This window comes from Conger conger, chromosome 3 (genome assembly GCF_963514075.1).
Source record: "Conger conger chromosome 3, fConCon1.1, whole genome shotgun sequence".
In the NCBI taxonomy this organism is placed as follows: Eukaryota; Metazoa; Chordata; class Actinopteri; order Anguilliformes; family Congridae; genus Conger; species Conger conger.
In genome coordinates, this window is record NC_083762.1 from 34,247,422 (window position 1) to 34,268,707 (window position 21,286).

At 42.7% G+C, this 21,286-nt stretch overlaps 1 protein-coding gene across 6 annotated transcripts in view; it reads right to left on the bottom strand.

The window, feature by feature from the left end:
* LOC133124804 (syntaxin-binding protein 5-like) overlaps positions 1–21,286 on the bottom strand; it is a 188,408-nt gene that overhangs the window by 10,261 nt on the left and 156,861 nt on the right. For 3 of the 6 annotated variants that reach the window (XM_061236297.1, XM_061236296.1, XM_061236295.1), the window contains 4 exons: positions 16,542–16,646; positions 13,155–13,208; positions 8,960–9,136; positions 837–941 (listed from right to left, as the gene is read on the bottom strand). In XM_061236297.1, the coding sequence (XP_061092281.1) occupies positions 837–941; positions 8,960–9,136; positions 13,155–13,208; positions 16,542–16,646 (441 nt within the window). The remainder of the gene's footprint in view (positions 1–836; positions 942–8,959; positions 9,137–13,154; positions 13,209–16,541; positions 16,647–21,286) is intronic. The other 3 variants (XM_061236300.1, XM_061236299.1, XM_061236298.1) reach the window with 1 other exon arrangement.

A 21,286-nucleotide genomic window follows, 5' to 3' on the forward strand; every position in this document is an offset into this window, starting at 1 on the left:
AGTATACTCTCAGTGAGCAATTTATTAGATAGACATGTACACCAGCTTGTTAATGTAAATATGTAATCAGCCAATCATGTAGCAGCAACTAAATGCAGGTGTGGTCAAGAGGTTCAGCTGTTTTTCAGACAAAATGTCAGAATAGGGAACAAATGTGATCTAAGTGAAATGATTGTTGGTGCCAGAGGGTGGTTTGAGTATCTCAGAAACTGTTGATCTCCTGCAATTTTCATACATAACAGTCAGTAGAATTTGCAGAAAATGGTGCGAAAAACACCACCAAGCATCAGTTCTGCGGGCAAAAATGAGTAGTTAATGAGAGAGGTCAGATGAGCAGGGCCAGACTGGTCAAATCTGACAGAAAGGTGACAGTAACACAAATAACCATGCATTACAACAGTGGTATGCAGAAGAGCATCTCTGAACAGACAATGTGTCAAACCTCTAAGTGGATAGGCTACAGCAACAGAAGACCATTAAGTCAAAAAAATAAGTCCTAATAAAGTGCTCACTGAATGTATATACGTACGTTTATATAATACATACAACCATCAAACATCAAAACAAACATACCGGGATCGAGACTTACTGAATACATATACCCATGTAGTACAGACAATAATAATTTTGCCATATACTGTATACAGAATATGTCTCTGCATGGACAGTATCGAGGTCTTGTTTAGTTGTTTTTTTTCCAGCCAGACGGAGTGCGGAGTCAGTTGGCGCTAGACAAGAACAAATTCAAGGGCCGGGACACCAGCGGACAAACGGGTGGGGAAGGGGGAGAGGGCAACCAAAACAACACCGGGGGCCACACCCAGCAACACCCTTACCTTTCTCACCCCAGGAGTAGGCGGTGGTGTGGGTGTGGTGTTCTTCGTGAGAGTACATACTGACTCCATGTAGCTGATGTAGCATTGCCCGTCTGGAAGCAAAGCCTACACTTCCCCCAACCCCAACCAATCACACACACGCACACGCACACACACACACGCACGCACGTGCACACGCAGGCAGGCAGTGCCAAACGATCACAGAGAGGGAGAGAGAAGATACAGCTGAACAGGAAGTGTAGAGAAGAAAACTACTTCCTGATTCCATACAGATTGCCTACATTACCTTACATTACCCTGGTGTAAAATTCAGCCATGACCAGCTTGAAATACCAGCTGTAGAAACATAGCTAGAGCTGGTCAAGCCATGTTGAGTATGGAGCTGGTCTGAACTGGTCAACCAACTACCAGCTGTTTCAAAACCTGAGCTGTTTTTTTTTCAGCAGGGTAATTAATGCTATTAAAAAGGGCAAGACAGAATCAAGACTGCCATATACAAACAAAGTTCTCAGACTTATCTGGAAGGCGTCAATAATCAGAAGTCACAAAAACTGCAACCTTTTAATGAGTAAAGTTCTGACAAAGCTCATTTAACAGAAAGCATAAACCATATACAAATCTATGGGAGACTCATAAAATGCTGAGGCATTTCTCATTTGATTGATCAATAAACAAGATATGAATATCCCTCGGGTATATAAAGAAAATTTTAGTTTACTACCTCATCTCGGTAGCAACATGTGAACATAAGAGAAACATAATGGCTTCTTTTTTTAGTCCATTGCAAGTTGGGATTTCGGTTTGAAAGCTCTGATGCATGAGTTGTGTGGGTGCATTTTACTGTCAGAGAGCCTATGAAGTATCATGCATTTCACAGCATTGTGACAGGAAATGGAGCATTCAGGGGAAGGTTTCAACCACAGGAGTGAAAACAGAAGACAAGAAAACTGCTGGGTATTACATATGGTGTGTGTGTGTGTGAGAGAGAGTGTGTGTGTGAGTGTGTATGTGTGAGTCGGGGGGGGGGGGGGGGCTTGTGAGATGGGTGTGCGACAGAGTTGGCAGTAAACCGAAACATAACCTCTCGTATACTTTCCCAGCACTGGGCGGGGGACTCCCTGAGGCTTTACAATCACATTTTTTGGTGCTGATTTGGGGATGCCACAGTATTAAATGCTGCCAACCATAGGCGTATGTACAACAAAAAAAATATATTATTCAGGCCCAATTACAAAAATATATAAATAATATTTGAGGACATTAATTGGAAATTAAATAATATACAGTCAGGTCCATAAATCGACACAATTCTCATCTTTTTGGCTCTATACACCACCACAATGGATTTGAAATTAAACGAACAAGATGTGCTTCAACTGCAGACTTTCAGCTTTAATTTGTGGGTTTTACATCCAAATCAGGTGAACGGTGTAGGAATTACAACAGTTTGTATATGTGCCTCCCACTTTTTAAGGGACCAAAAGTAATGGGACAAACTAACAATCATAAATCAAACTTTCACTTTTTAATACTTGGTTGCAAATCCTTTGCAGTCAATTACAGCCTGAAGTCTGGAACGCATAGACATCACCAGACGCTGGGTTTCATCCCTGGTGATGCTCTGCCAGGCCTCTACTGCAACTGTCTTCAGTTCCTGCTTGTTCTAGGGGCATTTTCCCTTCAGTTTTGTCTTCAGCAAGTGAAATGCATGTTCAATCGGATTCAGGTCAGGTGATTGACTTGGCCATTGCATAACATTCCACTTCTTTGCCTTAAAAAACTCTTTGGTTGCTTTCGCAGTATGCTTCGGGTCATTGTCCATCAGCACTGTGAAACGCCGTCCAATGAGTTCTGAAGCATTTGGCTGAATATGAGCAGATAATATTGCCCGAAACACTTCAGAATTCATCCTGCTGCTTTTGTCAGCAGTCACATCATCAATAAATACAAGGGAACCAGTTCCATTGGCAGCCATACATGCCCACGCCATGACACTACCACCACCATGCTTCACTGATGAGGTGGTATGTTTTGGATCATGAGCAGTTCCTTTCTTTCTCCATACGCCTCTCTTCCCATCATTCTGTACAAGTTGATCTTTGTCTCATCTGTCCTTAGGATGTTGTTCCAGAACTGTAAAGGCTTTTTTAGATGTTGTTTGGCAAACTCTAATCTGGTCTTCCTGTTTTTGAGGCTCACCAATGGTTTACATCTTGTGGTGAACCCTCGGTATTCACTCTGGTGAAGTCTTCTCTTGATTGTTGACTTTGACACACATACACCTACCTCCTAGAGAGTGTTCTTGATCTGGCCAACTGTTGTGAAGGGGTTTTTCTTCACCAGGGAAAGAATTCTTCTGTCATCCACCACAGTTGTTTTCCGTGGACTTCCGGGTCTTTTGGTGTTACTGAGCGTTCTTTCTTTTTAAAAATGTTCCAAACAGTTGATTTGGCCACACCTAATGTTTTTGCTATCTCTCTGATGGGTTTGTTTTGATTTGTCAGCCTAATGATGGCTTGCTTCACTGATAGTGACAGCTCTTTGGATCTCATATTGAGAGTTGACAGCAACATATTCCAAATGCAAATAGCACACTTGAAATTAACTCTAGACCTTTTATCTGCTCCTTGTAAATGAGATAATGAGGGAATAACACACACCTGGTCATGGAACAGCTGAGCAGCCAATTGTCCCATTACTTTTGGTCCCTTAAAAAGTGGGAGGCACATATAGAAACTGTTGTAATTCCTACACCGTTCACCTGATTTGGATGTAAATACCCTGTAAATAGCTGAAAGTCTGCAGTTAAAGCATATCTTGTTCTTTTAATTTCAAATCCATTGTGGTGGTGTATAGAGCCAAAAAGATGAGAATTGTGTCGAGGTCCCAATATTTATGGACCGACTGTAATCCAACATAATCTACAATCCATGATTGCACTATTTCAGGGTTTGGTGAGATTTCCGCTGAAGTGATCACTCCACCTTTAAAATTTAATTCTGCACATGAGGATTTCATTAACATATTTATTAGTTTTGGGGGGGAAGATTTACATAATTCTCGAAATGAGAACATTTCTAAAATAAATAGGCCAATACATAGAATAGAAATACATTGCTTTATAAAACATGGTGAAATTGATAGGCCCTGACGGAAAGAAAGTACAACACAACCCTGAGGCTATTCATTAAAATTCAAATATAGAGACATCCATGACATGTCAGAGGAATAATTGACAAAGAAAATGCTGGAAGGCTACATATTTCTAGGCTGGTCTCATGCTCCAACATTGGTTCAGAAGAGCACCTACAGCCAACGGTGGTTTTCACTGCGATACACCAGCTGGCATACAGCTGGCCCAGGCAGTACATTGCTGGCACTCCACCAGCACCGGTCCACCAGCAGAGGGCGCTAATGCACAATGAGAGATGTGCATACACAGTCCACGGTTGACAGGCTTGGCACTAGCGCTGTAAGGATCCAACACCAGACAGTGGAGTGCAGACACATGCTGTTCTAGCATCTTAAAAGGACAAGCCACCAGCAGAACGAGCCAGCAGCAGCACCCAGAAAGCTCAAACCACGTAATCAGGAGGTGACAAAATCTGGAACGTCACAGTAGAGTGAACAGTAGAATGTGCTGCAGATTGAAAGGCTTGCACTGCCTCGCATTGGTGTGCACTTTGACGCACTTTTATTTTACACACTCCAATCTATATCTGCACTTTGGCCCCTTTTCAAAGACTGTTATGGGACTGCTGTAAGCTGTTATGGTGGCTGAACGTTTTGTCCAAGTTTTAGCCTCAGTGTTTGAGTCCTAGTATGACTGTATTAAAAATGACCCCCCAAAAAACGCAACTGAATTACAGGCTAATAGAGCCATTGCAAGGTGCCCAAGCTCAACCCTGTGTTCAGCTGTCTGGCTACAGCTAGTGGGCAGTGAGACTCGTCTCCTTGTGATATTAGCCTATGCCAGCCTATGTTTGCAAGAACAGACTCGGGAGGATGAGGGTACCAATATCCTCCAATTTGATCTCTGACAGATATTCATGGATATCATATGCTGCTCGATAGGAATGGAGGCATCAGAGATGAGGCCTCCATAGATAAAGAGGTTGCTTATTTACAGGGCTTAAAACAAAAGGGAAAATAAAGCATAACTGCATGGTCAAGCTGGTCATGAAGCTGGTCTAACTGGGTATGAGCAGGCCAACCAGCATGGCCAAGGAGGTCATAAAGTTGGTCTAGCTAGGTATGAGCTGGTCAACCAGCATGCCCAAGCAGGTCATAAAGTTGGTCTAGCTGATAGATTGTCTGGCTGGTCAACCAGCTACCAGCGGTTTCAAAACTTAGCTTGAGCTGGTAAAACTGGTCAACCAGCTAAACCATGTGGAGCTAGGAGCTGGTCTGAACTGGTCAACCAGCTACCAGCTGTTTCAAAACCTAGCTTGAGCTGTGTTTTTCAGCAGGGGTGAGACACAGCGGTGCCGCAAAAACAAATGCTTGAATTAAAAGAAAAATGCTTTTAAATAGGTGGCCTGCAGTACTTGGGGAGTGGCAGTGGGGAGTTCTGGAGTTTGTTCATTAAATATATTTGTATAGGATAAATCGATTGCTTGACCAAGTCTCTCTGAAAGTTCCTTCACACTCTCTTCTTGCGAGGAGCTCATTAGCATGCCGTTGAGAGCACAGTGTGCTAATGTCCGCAAAGACAGGGAATTTAATCCTGTCATTGGCAAACAGGAAACTGCCCTGGAGCATGGTTGTTCATGGAGGCTATATCAAGGGGATTAAAACAGCTATGTCCCACTCATACCAGAAAATTCTACACCATTTAGTCTTGAGTAAATCACTTAAGAACTGAAAGCTGTTAAACTGGCCCCCTACATCCATTAAATCTCGTGTTAAAAAATCACCTCTTAATGCCTTAAACGAGGAGAGGAGACTCACAGCTGCGATCGGCTTAGTTCAGTATTATTTTTCTATTTTAGCCTGTGTAGGCTCATGTCTGCCCGTGAAACAGTGACCTTTCTGTTGGTTTCATGGGCAGTCGTAACACTGGGTCTACCACAGGGTTTTAGCCCAATACAAAGACAACTGACTCTACTAATCATCGATTAAAGACCATGGCTGTGTCTAAAATTGAATACTTGTGGACCAATCAGTGCATAAATCAAATGTGGAAGTTAATGTGATCAAGTGCTCAACTCAATTACAAAACTGGCAAGTACACATAGAATTCACAGGAAGTTTTCTTGCTGTACTTGGGAGGTCCGAGGTCTGTTTCGGAGCACACTTCCCATTCCCAGTAGTCATTGTGTTTTCAGAGCTGACAGCAAAGAAGAGCTGAAAATTTTAATATTCCATCCAATATATCAGAATGTAAGCTATCTAGATAAAAATACAATGCAGCAGCTAATTAGGGCATGAAACTACATATGAGCCTAATACCACCGTGCTGCTGCCAGATTTGCAGTAGATACAAAAATAAGTGTTTCTCCTGACAAATGTACCTGTTGAACTCAATGAAAAAAATATTCAGGTGAAAAAAATATTGTAAGTATCTACTACAAGGCAGCAGCATGGTGGTTTGAGGCTAATTTGATAACTTGATGATTTAAAGCCATTTAGCCAACACATGTGTTCCATACTGTATCAGCTTAATTTACAGCTGAATTTAGTCCCACCCCTCAAGATCCATTCAAATGCAAAGAATTTTAGTATCGATTGTTGGACAACCTGAAAATAAGATATCCAGACTGATGATGTTGATAGGTCACAGACATCAGGAAGTCATGGCATGCAAAGGATATGCAACAAAATACTAAACAAGACTACTTTCATTGCCGTGTCCCAAACATTATGGTGCCCTAAAATGGGGGGACTATGTTTAAACACTGCTGTAATTTCTACACGGTGAAACCAAAATGTATAAGAAATGCCCTTTATTAAAATCTGAAAATGCATATTTTGACCAGATGTATATTTATAATTTATAACAAATCTCAAATTGTGGAGTACAGAGGCAAATAAATAAATTCCTGGTCTGTGAGTAGAATAATAAGAAATTGATTTACTGCAATTCAGAGAGTGATAAGATAAGCTGAGCATTTTTTATACACTAGCACTGATCCAAACATAAAGAGGTTTAATTTTTTTTTGTGTTTAGCCCCTGGAATACATTCAAACGATCAAAGTCACCAACTTCTACATAGTCCAACCACACTACCCCACCCTACCCACTCTGTGAACGCCCCCCCCCCAAAAATAAATAAATAAATAAATAAATAAAATTCCCAGTATGCAGTGGGGTAATAACCAGGGACAATATAAACAGGGACAAGACAGTGGTGAAGCCACCTTTCAGGCACAAAATGCACAGGAGCTCCACAAATCACAGAGTGCATTGGTAACAACCAGAAGTGGGCTCAGAATGTGAAAGTCCTGCCATGTGTTTCTTCCACCCATGAATTTAGCCAGCTGATTTCAATAATTAGTCCTACCTGCAGGCTGACGAGTCTAAATCCAGGGCCCAGCATTTAAAACCTTTTGGATAGGATTCCAGTAATCAGGTACTAAGGATTACTGGAGGTGGGCATCTGGTGTGTGCACGGGGATGTTCATTATTAACCGACGGCACAGATTTAATTTTCATTTGCGGGACAAAAGCATGGTATTGTGGCTGGGATTAGTACCAGCACCCTCCTCACACTGATTCTGGGACATGATTGGCCAGGTTTTAGAGAGTTGGCGAGGGTGAAGCTAGCGGGCTGTCTGGCAGATGCTTTCTGTTTCCGGGTGTTAGAATTGAGGGTGGAAGCCATGGGCCCTCCCCTACTCTCTCGAGTGACTGATTTCACATTTACATTATCTCGGGATGAGACGCTGATTTGAGTTGTTGATCAAGGTTGTTGGGAGGCTACAAGACCAGCAGAGAGCTGTGTCATACCCCTATGTTTATAAAATTAAAAGTTATACATGGTAAGTTGGAACCCACGTACAGGAAAATGTTTCTTCAGGCAGCTCACAGCAATCTGATAGGAGGTTATTTGGGGCATGATAAAACACTTAACCATATAATGGTCCGATTTTATTGGCCAGGTATACGGGGAGATGTCTGTCAGTGGTCTACAGTGTGCCCTGAGTGTCAAAAAGTAAATCCTATGGCCATTCCTAAAGCACGTTTGCATCCATTACCTTTAATAGAGGTCCCCTTCAAAAGAATTGGCATGGACCTCGTCAGACCATTAGAGCAGAGCATAAAAAGATAGTCCAAGTAGACTACACCCACAAGTTACATGCTCTCTCACTCTCTCTCTTCCCCGGTCCTGTGAAATAAATAATTTGAAGTCTGGTGAAATTTGGAATTTCTCTATATCCCTGTGTCCAGCTCGTCTAGCCTCTCAGGAGTGTGGCAATATTCTGTCATCTATTCTATAATAATTGCCTAATGGGTAGTTGTGATTGGAATTTATTGTTAGTCTTTAAAGTTTAAGTGTTTGGAATTATTTTTATTATGCATCAGGAATCAGATTGGTGTCATAATTATCAAGCCAGACATTTATGATTGAGGCAAATAAATTAATGTTGCAAAGTAAAATATTGATTATAAACCAAAAAGATAAAATATAGCATAAAATATTAAGATCGTTGTCTTAATGAAGTGTTACATAATTTTGACCAAGAGACATAGACATATCCAAAGACTGCAAATCTAGACTCTGTAATCTTGTGGAATCCAGATCAGAATGATCTCATCAGAATTTTTTTGGAAAAACCAGGACAAAACCTAGAATATCAATTTGATCCAAGTTGATAGGAACACAAAATATTGGGGAGGACTTTTAGTTTCTGTACCTGGCTTTTCCACTTCAGGTAACAACTATACGCACAATGCTGACAGTGATAGGTTATTACTTTCTGGCTGTATCTTGGCTAACTGTGGGTATTAGCCAGGAAATATAGTCAGAGAAGGTATTGACCACAGTAAGTATTCTTATGTTACCAACATATTCCATCATTGGTGGAACTCTCTGTTTTCTACCACTAAGGTGTAATATACCAACTGCCTTCTCCCTGTTTTATTAAACCTGGTAATAACCAAGATAGTCAAGTGCACACACCTTCTGTGTGAGAGACTGGTAGAGAGATCTCCATGCAAGCAGCGGACTGGGCCTTCCGGAAGGGCGGTCGGCCGGGCCGTCGTCGGCTCAGCCTGGTCCCCTCGGGGCCTGGGGGACGTGGCCTCCCGGCAGTGCAGGGGTGGGAGGTGGGACTAGTGCAATGTCCGTTTACATGATCTGTAATGGGGGCGCAGCATTAGCACAGGACAGAGCGATTCGGGTCAACCATTCTGAGCAGGAAGACAGGAGGATATAGATCAGGAAGGGATGAAGAAAGACTCCAATCAAAGCCATGAGAGAGAGAGAGAAAAGGGAAGAGCCAGTCACAGCAGAGAGGGAGAAAGAAATGAGGCGACAGTCACTCTACTGCCACTGTCAGTTCATGCCCAAACTATCAAAAATGAAGAATAAAGAAATAAGTAGAGGAATGGAAGAGGAGTGAGAGAATCAACTGAAGAGACCCCCCAATGAGGTTCCCTATCCAGCCCCCCAACCCCGCCCCCATCCCTCAATGCAGCATGCGCAGCAGGTGGGAGAATTTCATTCCTTTTTGACAAATGAATATAAATCCAGAGGAAATGCATTTTCCAGATGAACAAAAATATCAAATTCATCTGACAGCTCAAATTAATCTTTCGCTCTTTCTCACTCTCTCTCTCTCCTCTCTCTCTCTCTCTCTCTCTCTCTCTCTCTCTCTCTCTCGTGGGTTTTATTGTAGAATGTGCACCTTTTGAATAATTTATCTCAGAGCTGCTTGAACCCTTGAGACAAAGCATTCAATGGTCCAGAACAAATACAAATAAATAGGAATTTCGAAAACAGGTCTGTTTTTCTTACCTGCACAGTATATTCAATCTTTTATTAGAGCTTGAAAGAGGAAAGAAGCATTTGTAACAGTACACGTTGGGCATAGAAGACTCAGAGGATGCATTTTGTTAGATAGTATTCCTGTGTGTTTGCATGACTGTGTGTAAATGTGGATGTGTGTGCCTAACTGCACGTTTGTATGTGGATGTAAGTATCGTGGCATATCTTTATAGCATTCACCCTGCGAACACGTGCTAAAAACCTTCTATGTTTTTTTTAACAGTTTTATTATCTTTGCTCATATTTTTTATTCATGTTTCGGGAAAGAACAGCGCTCTCCCTCTGGCGAGTGTTTGATAGCTAACAGCCCCTGCAGGCCTAGTGTCATTCATCTGTGTGTAGATACTATCATGACAGTGAGATCAGGCACCCTGGCATGAACAGGGATGGGGGAAGAACGGTAAATTAGAAGATGGCAGATTTAAAAAAAATATATGAAGGCCTGTTTATAGTTAGGCAATGTCTGATCAGACGATGGATATTGCTACATCGTCACAAACATTCCATTATCACTTGACTTTTTTGAAGACCGATTTTGAACCCTGTCGCTCATAAAAAGTATAAACTAAGAATTGAAAAGCTTGGTGCTTGGTGTGATTTGTGAAGTGATAGTGCTATCAGTCAAACAAGGAAACCTTACACGGCCTCATTTTCATAGGTAGGTCAAAGGTTTATGTATTTGGAACTGCTGGAGCTGCTAGTAACATCCGAGAGGACAAAATGGGTGGAGAGAATACACTCATGAGGAGCTCGTGCCTGCGTAGTGTACACTTTTGTAAGCATTTATCCCTTTCTGAAAAGCCACCACACAGCGTGTGGCACTGAGGGCCTGCTGGTAGCAGAATGATGTTGTTATGACACATAGTGCAGGCAGTGCTGACCTCTGACAGTGTGTGCTGTCTCCGCTCTTACCATGGTAACCGCTAACACTCGTTACCCCCTCAGGGCTACATTTCACGACTGTTGGGATGATAATTAGCCACACAATTTGTGCACTTTGACTGGGGCCAAAAATAAACTCAAGATTGTTTTTTTCACAGTTTTTCTCACTCCTTACGACCGACCATGACTATTCATGTTGTTGATATTGGTGTTAGTTGTTATCTTTTATATGTTATGTCTTTAAATGTACAGTATGTTGAGACTTCTCTGAAATGCTTTTAAATAAATGATGACGTGACTTGACTTGATTGGATAATAGTTTATCCTCCCTGGCAAACTCATAAAAAGTTTTATATTTACAAAAATAGAGGCGAGTGCATGGGAGAGATTTAATTGTGCGTTGTTGTATTTGTCACATAATTTCCACGCTGAGAGGATATGACTGTAGACCCATGAGCCAGCATAAATTGCAAATTGACTCACTGGGAAATGTTACACTCACTGGTTGAGAAATAATTTTATGGCTTGAAAATTAGATGGATTTTGAATGCATTGCAAACATGCACATATACAGTTAGGTCCGAAAATATTTGGACAGTGACACAATTTTCATAATTTTGGCCCTGTAAGCTACCACAATGGATTTGAAATTAAATAATCGAGATGCAATTGAATTTGGCTGAATGTGAGCAGGCAGAATGTTCCTATAGACTTCAGAATTCATGCGGCTGCTTCCGTCTTCTGTCATATCATCAATAAACACTAGTGACCCAGTGCCATTGGAAGCCATGCATGCCCATGCCATCACACTGCCTCCACCATGTTTTACAGATGATGTGGTGTGCTTCGGATCATGAGCCGTTCCAAGCCTTCTCCATACTTTTCTCTTCCCATCATTCTGGTACAGGTTGATCTTAGTTTCATCTGTCCAAAGAATGCTGTTCCAGAACTGGGCTGGCCTTTCTATTCTTGTGGCTTATGAATGGTTTGCACCTTGTGGTGAACCCTCTGTATTTGCTCTCGTGAAGTCTTCTCTTTATGGTAGACTTGGATAATGATACGCCTACTTCCTGGAGAGTCTTCTTCGCTTCACTAGATGTTGTGAAAGGGTTCTTCTTTACCATGGAAAGGATCCTGCGATCATCAACAGCTGTTGTCTTCCGTGGACGTCCGGGCCTTTTTGTGTTGCCGAGTTCACCAGTGCGTTCCTTTTTTCTCAGAATGTACCAAACTGTTGATTTGGCCACTCCTGATGTTTCTGCTATCTATCTTTTTTCGCAGCCTAAGGATGGCCTGTTTCACTTGCATTGAGAGCTCCTTTGACCGCATGTTGTGGATTCACAGCAACAGCTTCCAAATGAAAATGCCACACCTGAAATCAACTCCAGACCTTTTACCTGCTTAATTGATGATGAAATAACAAGGGAATAGCCCACATCTGCTCATGAAACAGCTTTTGAGTCAATTGTCCAATTACTTTAGGTCCTTTGAAATGAGGGGACTATGTATGAAAATTGCTGCAATTCCTAAACCCTTCCTCCAATTTTGATGTAAATACCCTCAAATTAAAACTGAAAGTCTACTTCAATTGCATCTCGATTATTTCATTTCAAATCCATTGTGGTAGATTACAGGGCCAAAATTATGAAAATTGTGTCACTGTCCAAATATTTCCGGACCTAACTGTAGATATAGAGGTCATGAGACCAGTGATATGTTTTTCTCTTTCTAATTATTTTATAATTTCTAAAAAGAATGGTATATCCAATTTTTGTGCACTGCTAATATAGATGAAACACACTCATACACACACACACGCACACACACACATATATATACTTTCAGATTCATTCGATTTTTGCAGTTTCCCTAGTGTTTGTACAGGACACATTCTCCCACCTGTACACTTACCAACCTGTCAAAAAACACACGCTATCATTACTCTACATTTCAGTCAGATATCAGACAGTCAGGCTTTAATTTGCAGTAAAAAACCTCATACATGGCTGACCAAAAGCAAAGAAGAAAGGGGCGGAGTCAAGAACAATGAGGTAATGAGATAGCTTTGAGTCAGAGACCACATGGACCAATCACAATGGGTGGAGAGAGGGCCTTTGAGGTCCTCCTCTCCAAGGATCATGAGTCATGTCATGAGATAAGAGCGACCTTTGGAAACACTTGCAAAATGTGCTGAACACCATTTTTTTCAAATAAAAGAATAACTTTTTTAAGAAGTCACGGAAGAGGGAGGCCCACAGACTTAAATGGACAGCTCAGAGAGGAGCTCAGAGAGGAGCTCAGAGAGGAGCTTTGAGAGGAAATGTCTTTGTGGTGCGAGGCGAACAACACAAAAATATCTGCCATCAGTAAACGGGACAGAGAGAAAGTGAAGAAAATCAAAATGAATCTTTACAAAAAAAGAACTGTTGGCTTTCGCCTACCGTACCAAGATCAGTCTTAAGATCTGTGGGCAGACTTAGCTTTCTGCCTGGTCCCCTAACTGAAAAAAAAAAAGAAACAGGAAAGAAATTTGCTGTTAATCAAAAAACATAACTGTAACCAAACAAAGAAATGAAAGATACAGTCAAAGTAACCTCGAAAACATAATAAATAACCATATTGGAAAGAAAACAGTAAACAAACATGCAAGAGTGCAAAAAATACAATATTGCAGGCAGGTGCTGGCAGACGCATGCTCAGACCAACTCCCCAAGCATCGACCCAGGTTACCCCCCCCCCCCCCCCCCGATATACAGCAGAAAGTATGACTCCATATTTACTGCATATTCTCACAGCTGCTTGCGATACACAATATTTCAGAGCCATCGCATTATATTCAGCTCTTTCCATCCATTACGCTGACCGCTCGCCTTAATTCATCGTCTGTCATCCGTGTTTATGGCCACTTTCAACCATGATGAAGATGGAACCTGAAAGCCAGAGACCCACAGGTCTAGTGGAAAGGCAGGCGGGGGGGAGCGCGTGGAGGTTCTCGTGGGGAAGTGGGAGGGTTTGCCGGGGGTAGTCAGTGATTAGACGATATTTCAGAAATGGAGTCAGAGTCCCGGGGTGTGCATATGGGGGGGAATGAACTCAAGGTAGAATGGCTATACCACAATGTTCAAAATGAAATGAAAAAATAAAAGAAAACATTTTGCAAGCATTTTGCAGCGCATACAAACTGCAAAGGTTAATACAATGCTGGAAATGATCCTTCGATTCGTATTGTACATTGAATGTGTGGACCGCATTGGACTAACAAAGAATGTAGTGTAAGACATTTTTGGTCGGTATATTCTTCCTGCCTGTATGTAGTCTACCAGTGTTCTCCACAAAGTTTGAGATGACTTTTTGGAAGAGCAGCGTCATATTATTTACTGAATTACAGATCCTGTAGTCTCTATACCATTATAGCCTGAACAGAATGTACTGATCCAAAATGGGGACTTAACATTATTGATTCAATCCTTTTGTCTATTAACTGTATGTACAAGAAAAAAGTACACGGAAAACAAGTATATTGGCTACGCTGTTCTGGTTCACTGTCTCTCAGTATAAACAAAATCTTTCTCATATAGACCAAAGGGCCATGGGGGTGCTAGCGTACTGCTCTATGCATTTGGGAGTTGCATTTTCCCCCAGAAAACATTGGTTTGTAGTTTGCATGTGTATCGGTTAACTGGCATGAGTTGAATAAAAAAATAAAATAAATTAAACTAGTCCTCTTGTGAACACAATTTTAATGTGCCCAAGACATGTACTATAGCATTGAAACAGCCTCTAAGACAGCTGGGATACAGTATTTAATTGTGGAGTCAGAAATGTGGACCGCAATGACGCACGAGAGCACTTGAGCTACCTCACCGAACAGATAGTCCTGTCATCATGATTTACGCCTGGGCAACTGATTACAAGGAAAGCTATACCAAATAAGAGATTAAGTTGGTGATTCGTTTGGAAAATAGCTGAATCTGTCAAGGCCGTTTGCCCTTGTTGAATGAGACTGACCTTCAGAGTGGGAAGAAAAAACAAAAACAGATTAATAATGATACCATCTGGGAAATTCTTAGGAAGTACATAGTTCTAATATATCAGAACAATATCCCTGGACATTGTAGGAAAACGACAAAATATTTTTCAAACGTGCATACTATGCGGTTTTTTACACAAAAAACACATAAAAGTAATTTTTCATTTCAGTAAACATCCCTCCTGATAGATCAAGATGGAATGAGATTTAGTCAGAATGAAATGTGCTTCCCGTAAAAAAGAACAGGGGATAACGCCCCCCCCAGCGTGTACGTGCGTAATTGAATTCTGGGTCGATAAAAAATGTGTAGAGCATTTTGGGGCACAGAATATGGAATTATCAGCGTTTGTAAACAATGAAAGCCGGGTTTGTATCCTCCTGCTGGAGTCAGGAGCTTCTGAGCCATGACAGATCAGTTTAACACAAGCCCCCGAGGATGGGTAAAAACACAGTAATGCACACTAACAATCTTTTAAATATTTTATAAAATCCCTCACAAATAAATGTATTAAAAAATTATGGAGATGTAGCAAATCAACCTGAATATTTTAACGTATGAAACTGTACATTGTGCACACACACTATTTTGGATACAGTGTCTGTTTCGTATACTTGCCAACCATGTTGGTTAACTTCAAAATGGAGACATCTTGAGAAGACCTTTAGTTGAGTGCAAGCTTGTGTTTTCTATACTTATTTAATTGGGATACCTTAGAGGTAGTTTAGTCTGCAGAACAGTCCTTGGATGCAAACACATTTTAAAGCAAACAAGGGATGCACTCCTCCACACCAAACTCAACATCAAGTATTACATATTTTACGGCGATATGGGAAAAAGCAAACCAGGCAAAGACTCCACAGCCCGCACTGTTGCTATTATAAAATGGATGAATGAATGCGGTGAGGACGAGTCCGATGAGAAATAAAACAGCCGTCATATTTTACGATGAGAGAAAAGGGTGTGAGCTTACCTCGCTCACACAGGGCACGGATGAATATCCCACAATGCAGCAGTCTCCCCCCTTACCCTCCCTCCCGCAGCATCGTTAATACGGAGCATTCGCACAATGTTACTGAAAACATAGGGGGATGTCGACACAACATCACTGCAAGAGCGATACACGAGCATATTTGGAGGTCAGGGGTCATGGCTGATATGTGTCAAAAATGATGGGGGGGAGGGGTTGGGGCGACGGCCTGGACCACCGGAGATGAGCACATGCATCAGGGCCCGCCGAGAGACCGCCACCCCCTTCAGGCCAGATGACGGCGATGACCTTGCTCCCACTTCTCCGCACGACCAGGGTTGCCAGGTTTCTAGTTTTCAACAGAAAATTGGGCTACACTCTCAGAAATAAAGGGAGGAAAAGTACTTAAAAAGGTACAAATGCTTTTCGCTGGGGTAGTACCATATACAGTAGGTGCATCAAATCGTACCCCTAGCAGTATATAATTTGTACCTTTTTTGCTCACACATTTGCATCCACAAGAAGCACTCATTTGTACCCAGAGAACATTTTTCAGAGTACGTTTGGGAAATGTGATCCTTGAAGAACAAAAATGTATCTCCACTGTCACGTCATTTCTGAGAGCGTGCTTTTTAGACTAAGTTGTGGGTAGAAGTTGACTTGCCGTGGGTTCTGGGGTTTTTTTTAGCTATTATTTATGGTCGCTCATTTGGACTATTCAGCAAGGCAACATGGTTAAGAGGAGCAGTTGTACGTGACATATTATGGTTTTATGTGGGTTTTCAACACCCCTAGCCCTGGCAACCCTGCGCGTGGCTGCTTCTTGCGTGCTTACCGTTGTCCAGCAGGTGAAACACGGGGCTGTAGTGGCTGGTCTTCACATTGGCCACTGGCTCGTGTGCGCCCCGGCCGTCGTTGTGAAGGGAGGAGGGGTGCAGAACTGAAACAAATACAAAAAATAAACCAAACTAAATAAAAACGAAGCTAAAAAACAACAGAGGAGAGCCACACTTCCGTTGCGGTCAGGGGGGGAAAGAGAAAAGGTAAGTAGAAAGGAATGGCTGCAATGTGTAAACAGAAGAGGCCAAAACTCTACAGCAGTGTAACTCCCCATGCTGTGTGCTAACAGCTGTATGAAACCATGTTAAACATCCCTCGGGCCTGATCTCTGGCGAGGCTACAAACCTACAGTCATTATGTTGTCATTAGCATATATGCTAATGACTTGCTTCCATGGGTTCAGAGAACATACAGATGGGTTCATAGAACAGCAGTTGACCGATATTATAATATACAGTTGATTTAGAGCATTAATGGAACTAAGTCTACAGCCCCTTCAGACATATTCTATAAGATATAATCCTTAAAACTTGTATTAGTGTGTAGGTGTTGTCAAGAAAAATGCTATGACCCCATATGGATATAAACACAGTTGACAGTTTTTGAAAATGCTGTCGTCAGTCACAAACCACAACACATTAAAACAATCTGTAGTTGGCAAGTAATTGCACACACCTTTGATTTAGATGTGAAAAAGGCACACTTTTCAACTCTTAAGGATATTATACATAGATATTTTTTCAGTGTGAGTACCCTAATCCAGCAAACCTTTTTTTTTTTTTTTACTTACAATCCGATTTTTTACTTACACAACACTTCACATTTAATGAAGCAATTCAATTTATGTACATAGTTCAAGGGTTCAGTGGTAGTACCCGACTTGGGAATCGAGCCCACTGCCTTAAACTCAAAGTCCACTGCCTAAAACCCTAAGCGTTATATTCTCCTCTCCTGCCTGCTTTTCTCAATACAACAGCCACACACTACTTTCGAAAGAAATACCTGTGTTAGAAGAACAAGACAAAGTTACATCAAAGGGAAAAACACCGTGTTCACATTTTCTCCACAAACATGACCCCCTGGCGATCTCGAATGCGCTCATGGTTTAAAGCTGCGAGATGTTCCGTTCCAGAGCATAGAGCAGAAACACAGAAATCGATTATTAAACGATTTCCTACGGCAGGCCAGAAATAGCCTTGTTTTACTTATTTCATTATTTATATCCTTTTCCTGGCCCCGCAGCCTTCGAATTTCTCAGATTATTACAGTCAGAGAGCAGGCTGTAATGAACAGGGTCGCCGACAGAAGTCCAGAGACGGAGAAACATCAATATCCAAGAGAGCGGATTGAGGAGCCCAGCCAATTAGGGGAAAGTAATGCATAAGCAAAGGAAGTTTGGTGGAGCTGTGAAAGGTACAGCGTGCGGCCTGTCTATTAAAAGTGAAGAGGCAGGACAGTGGGGTCCACAGCCTCGCTAACAAGCCACTCTGAGTCACACCCGTACTGGACATCAGGCAGGGGCTGACAGGGCTGTGCTCCATAATGACCAGGAACACACGGGGACACACAGATACACACACCAAGCACACACAGGCACACGGATACACTCGCATGCACACACCACATACACACATACACAGATACAGACAGCAAGCACACACACACTCACATGCACACACTCCACGCACATATACATGTGCACGCATAGACACACCACGCACATACACACACACACATGCACGCACACGGAAGCAGGCACACACACACAAACACAGACAGAGACATATAGATGCACACACATGCTCATACATATGTACACGCACGCACGCACACACCCCACACACACACACACATACACACACACACGCACACACACACTGTTGTGTAGGTGCTGGGCAGTGATTGTCTCTGTTCCTCCACTCTTCAGTGCACACAGTGGTCCCAGTACAGAAAGACAGAAGGTGCTGGGATTTACAGTACAGTGGTTTGAGGATGGAAAGTTCCAGTGGGCTAATCCTCTGTCACACTGTCAGACAGTCAGCTCAGAAGGTAGACGTAGGAGGCTGGAGGTAGGAGCTGGGAGACTGATCATCACAGATGCAGAAAGTTAAGGTTGGTTAAGGTAGCAGGTTTGAGGTTGGACACAGAGATGCAGAAAGTTAAGGTTGGCAGAAAGAAAGGTAGAAGGTGAGAGGTAGAAGGGGAGAGGCTGGTCATAGAAATGTATAAAGTTAAGGCTGGTTAAAGTAGGGGGTTGGAGGTTGGACACAGGCGCAGAAAGCTAAGGCTGGTTAAGGTAGGAGGTTGGAGGTTGGACACAGATGCAGAAAGCTAAGGCTGGTTAAGGTAGGAGGTTGGAGGTTGGACACAGATGCAGAAAGCTAAGGCTGGTTAAGGTAGGAGGTTGGAGGTTGGACACAGGCGCAGAAAGCTAAGGCTGGTTAAGGTAGGAGGTTGGAGGTTGGACACAGGTGCAGAAAGCTAAGGCTGGTTAAGGTAGGAGGTTGGAGGTTGGACACCGGCGCAGAAAGCTAAGGCTGGTTAAGGTAGGAGGTTGGAGGTTGTTGGACACAGGCGCAGAAAGCTAAGGCTGGTTAAGGTAGGAGGTTGCAGATAGAGTGCACAGAATGGTTGGAGACAGGACATTAAGAGGTTGGCGATTACTGTGAGGAAAACTGTATTCCTAGAATTAATATCACATGGAATTAAAAAGATTAAAGAGCACTAAAAATATCAACTGGAGAAGTTTGCTGGGGTCAGGAGGAGTACAGGCCTGAAAACACTGCCTGCCTGGTTCTAAGCCTCAAAAATATGAATTATTCATGGACCCATCCCATTTACAAAAGTATACAGCATATCTTGCACTATGAGAACAATATTACATCACATTCACAATAATCCTATGGAAGGGCCTCCGCATAAAGGCTCACTTTATTTCTCTTCCCTGAATTCATAGTTCCTGAAAAAACAAAAACAAAAAACTGCTGTACATCTGCTGTATTCCTGGACATTTTTAAAAGATACAATGTTAAAGAACTCTGCGTAAGAAAAAAGGCTGTTGAGAAGCTGCTCTCCGTTTTCACCTCTCCCCCACCGTTCCCCTTCCCCGGTTATACCCACAATGCATTTCAAACGAAGCCTCTCTCTGACAACAACTTTAAGAGCGCAGGTGCCGGAGTTAAACCGGCGGTTAAACCGCTCCCCTCCGCAACGCCAGACTTCTCTCCCGCCTCTTGGGACTTTCGCGTGGTTCTCGCAAAACCTCAAAAAACCAGGACCGCGACCGAAGAACATCAAACGGCGAGATAAGGCGGCCGGCCTTTTCCGGAAGCCCTCTCCCGCGGCTCGCTAATGGACTGGAGCCGCTCTGACGGAGCGAGGATCTCACACGATGGCACGCGGATGAGGAGAAAGAGACGCGGTTCACACTCCGTCAAAGGCGTGAAAACCTCCCTCGGTGACCATATCTCCATTATGCCACGCCGGCTCTCCGGAGTAGGATTCAGGGAGTCGACGGTCCCCGAATTAAACGAGGACGGCGACTCCTCCATTGAGTCGACGCTAATGGAAACTTAGCCATCAACGACGAGACCGAAATGGGTCTCCGAGGAGACATCGCCGAAGATGCGACGGAATAAGCGATGTTGGCAGGAGGTGTTCGATGACACTTACTGGTTTCTTGTTTGCACACAGCTTATTACAGTGCGACGTAATGTAATTTAATTACTGAAAGGATGCAAACAAAAGTAATTGGAGTGCCGGCACAGTGGGCATTATATAATATTGGATCAGTGCCTTTCTGTTGAAGGCACACCACGTACATCCGTCAAGTCTTGCATGACTGTCACATCTGTGCACTGTGCTTTGAGCAAACGTAGGTCACGCAAAATTATCCACTGTGCTTTTAGCAAACGTAGGTCATGCAAAATTATCCATTGTGCTTTCAGCAAACGTAGGCTACACATATTTGTGCACCGTACTTTTAACAAACATAGGTCACACATATTTGTGCACTGTGTTTTAGCAAACATAGGTCACACAAAATTGCCCACTGAGCTTTTAGCAAACGTAGGCCACACACATTTGTGTGCTGTGCTTTGAGCATTGAGCATACACAAGACACACGCATTCAGGGCTTAAAGCAAGACAAAATTCTGTGCTCGGTCTGGGGGGGTGGGGATTGGAGATAATTAAAAATGAATATGCTAGATGCTGTGTTATAACTTTGCCAAGATCACCATCATTATAGCGAACTAGAACATTAAGAATTCTATCCATGTTCAGGCAGGCTTGTCGACTCTTCAGCATTTAAGGAAAACATTCCTTTTTTCAACTTGTCAGATAAATATTGCTTGCTAGGGGTATTTGCATAGCTGGCTTGTGTATTAGAGATAGTAAGTCTTGACAGTGCGTTTTTGTGCTCAGAGAGCTTTTTACATAAATCGTTGAATGGCCAGGCGAATGTGAATGAGAGGCCGGATTTTGTGGTCGCACAGGGTCAGGCATAGCAGTCGACGTTTCAACTGTCCCCATCGCTCCTGGCAGTGTGGTGGAAGCAGCACCTTCTTCCTGCTACTGCCGAATACACGTTTCCTGTCACACACCATGCAGAAGTTGTTTCACGGTTGTTGTTTCTTGCACCAAGCATTAAGCGGTTGCCTGTCTCTGCCATTTTCTTCAACCCAAGCCCATCTCCATTTATTTTTCACTCCCCTCTCAATTAGGCTTGTGTCCTCCTGA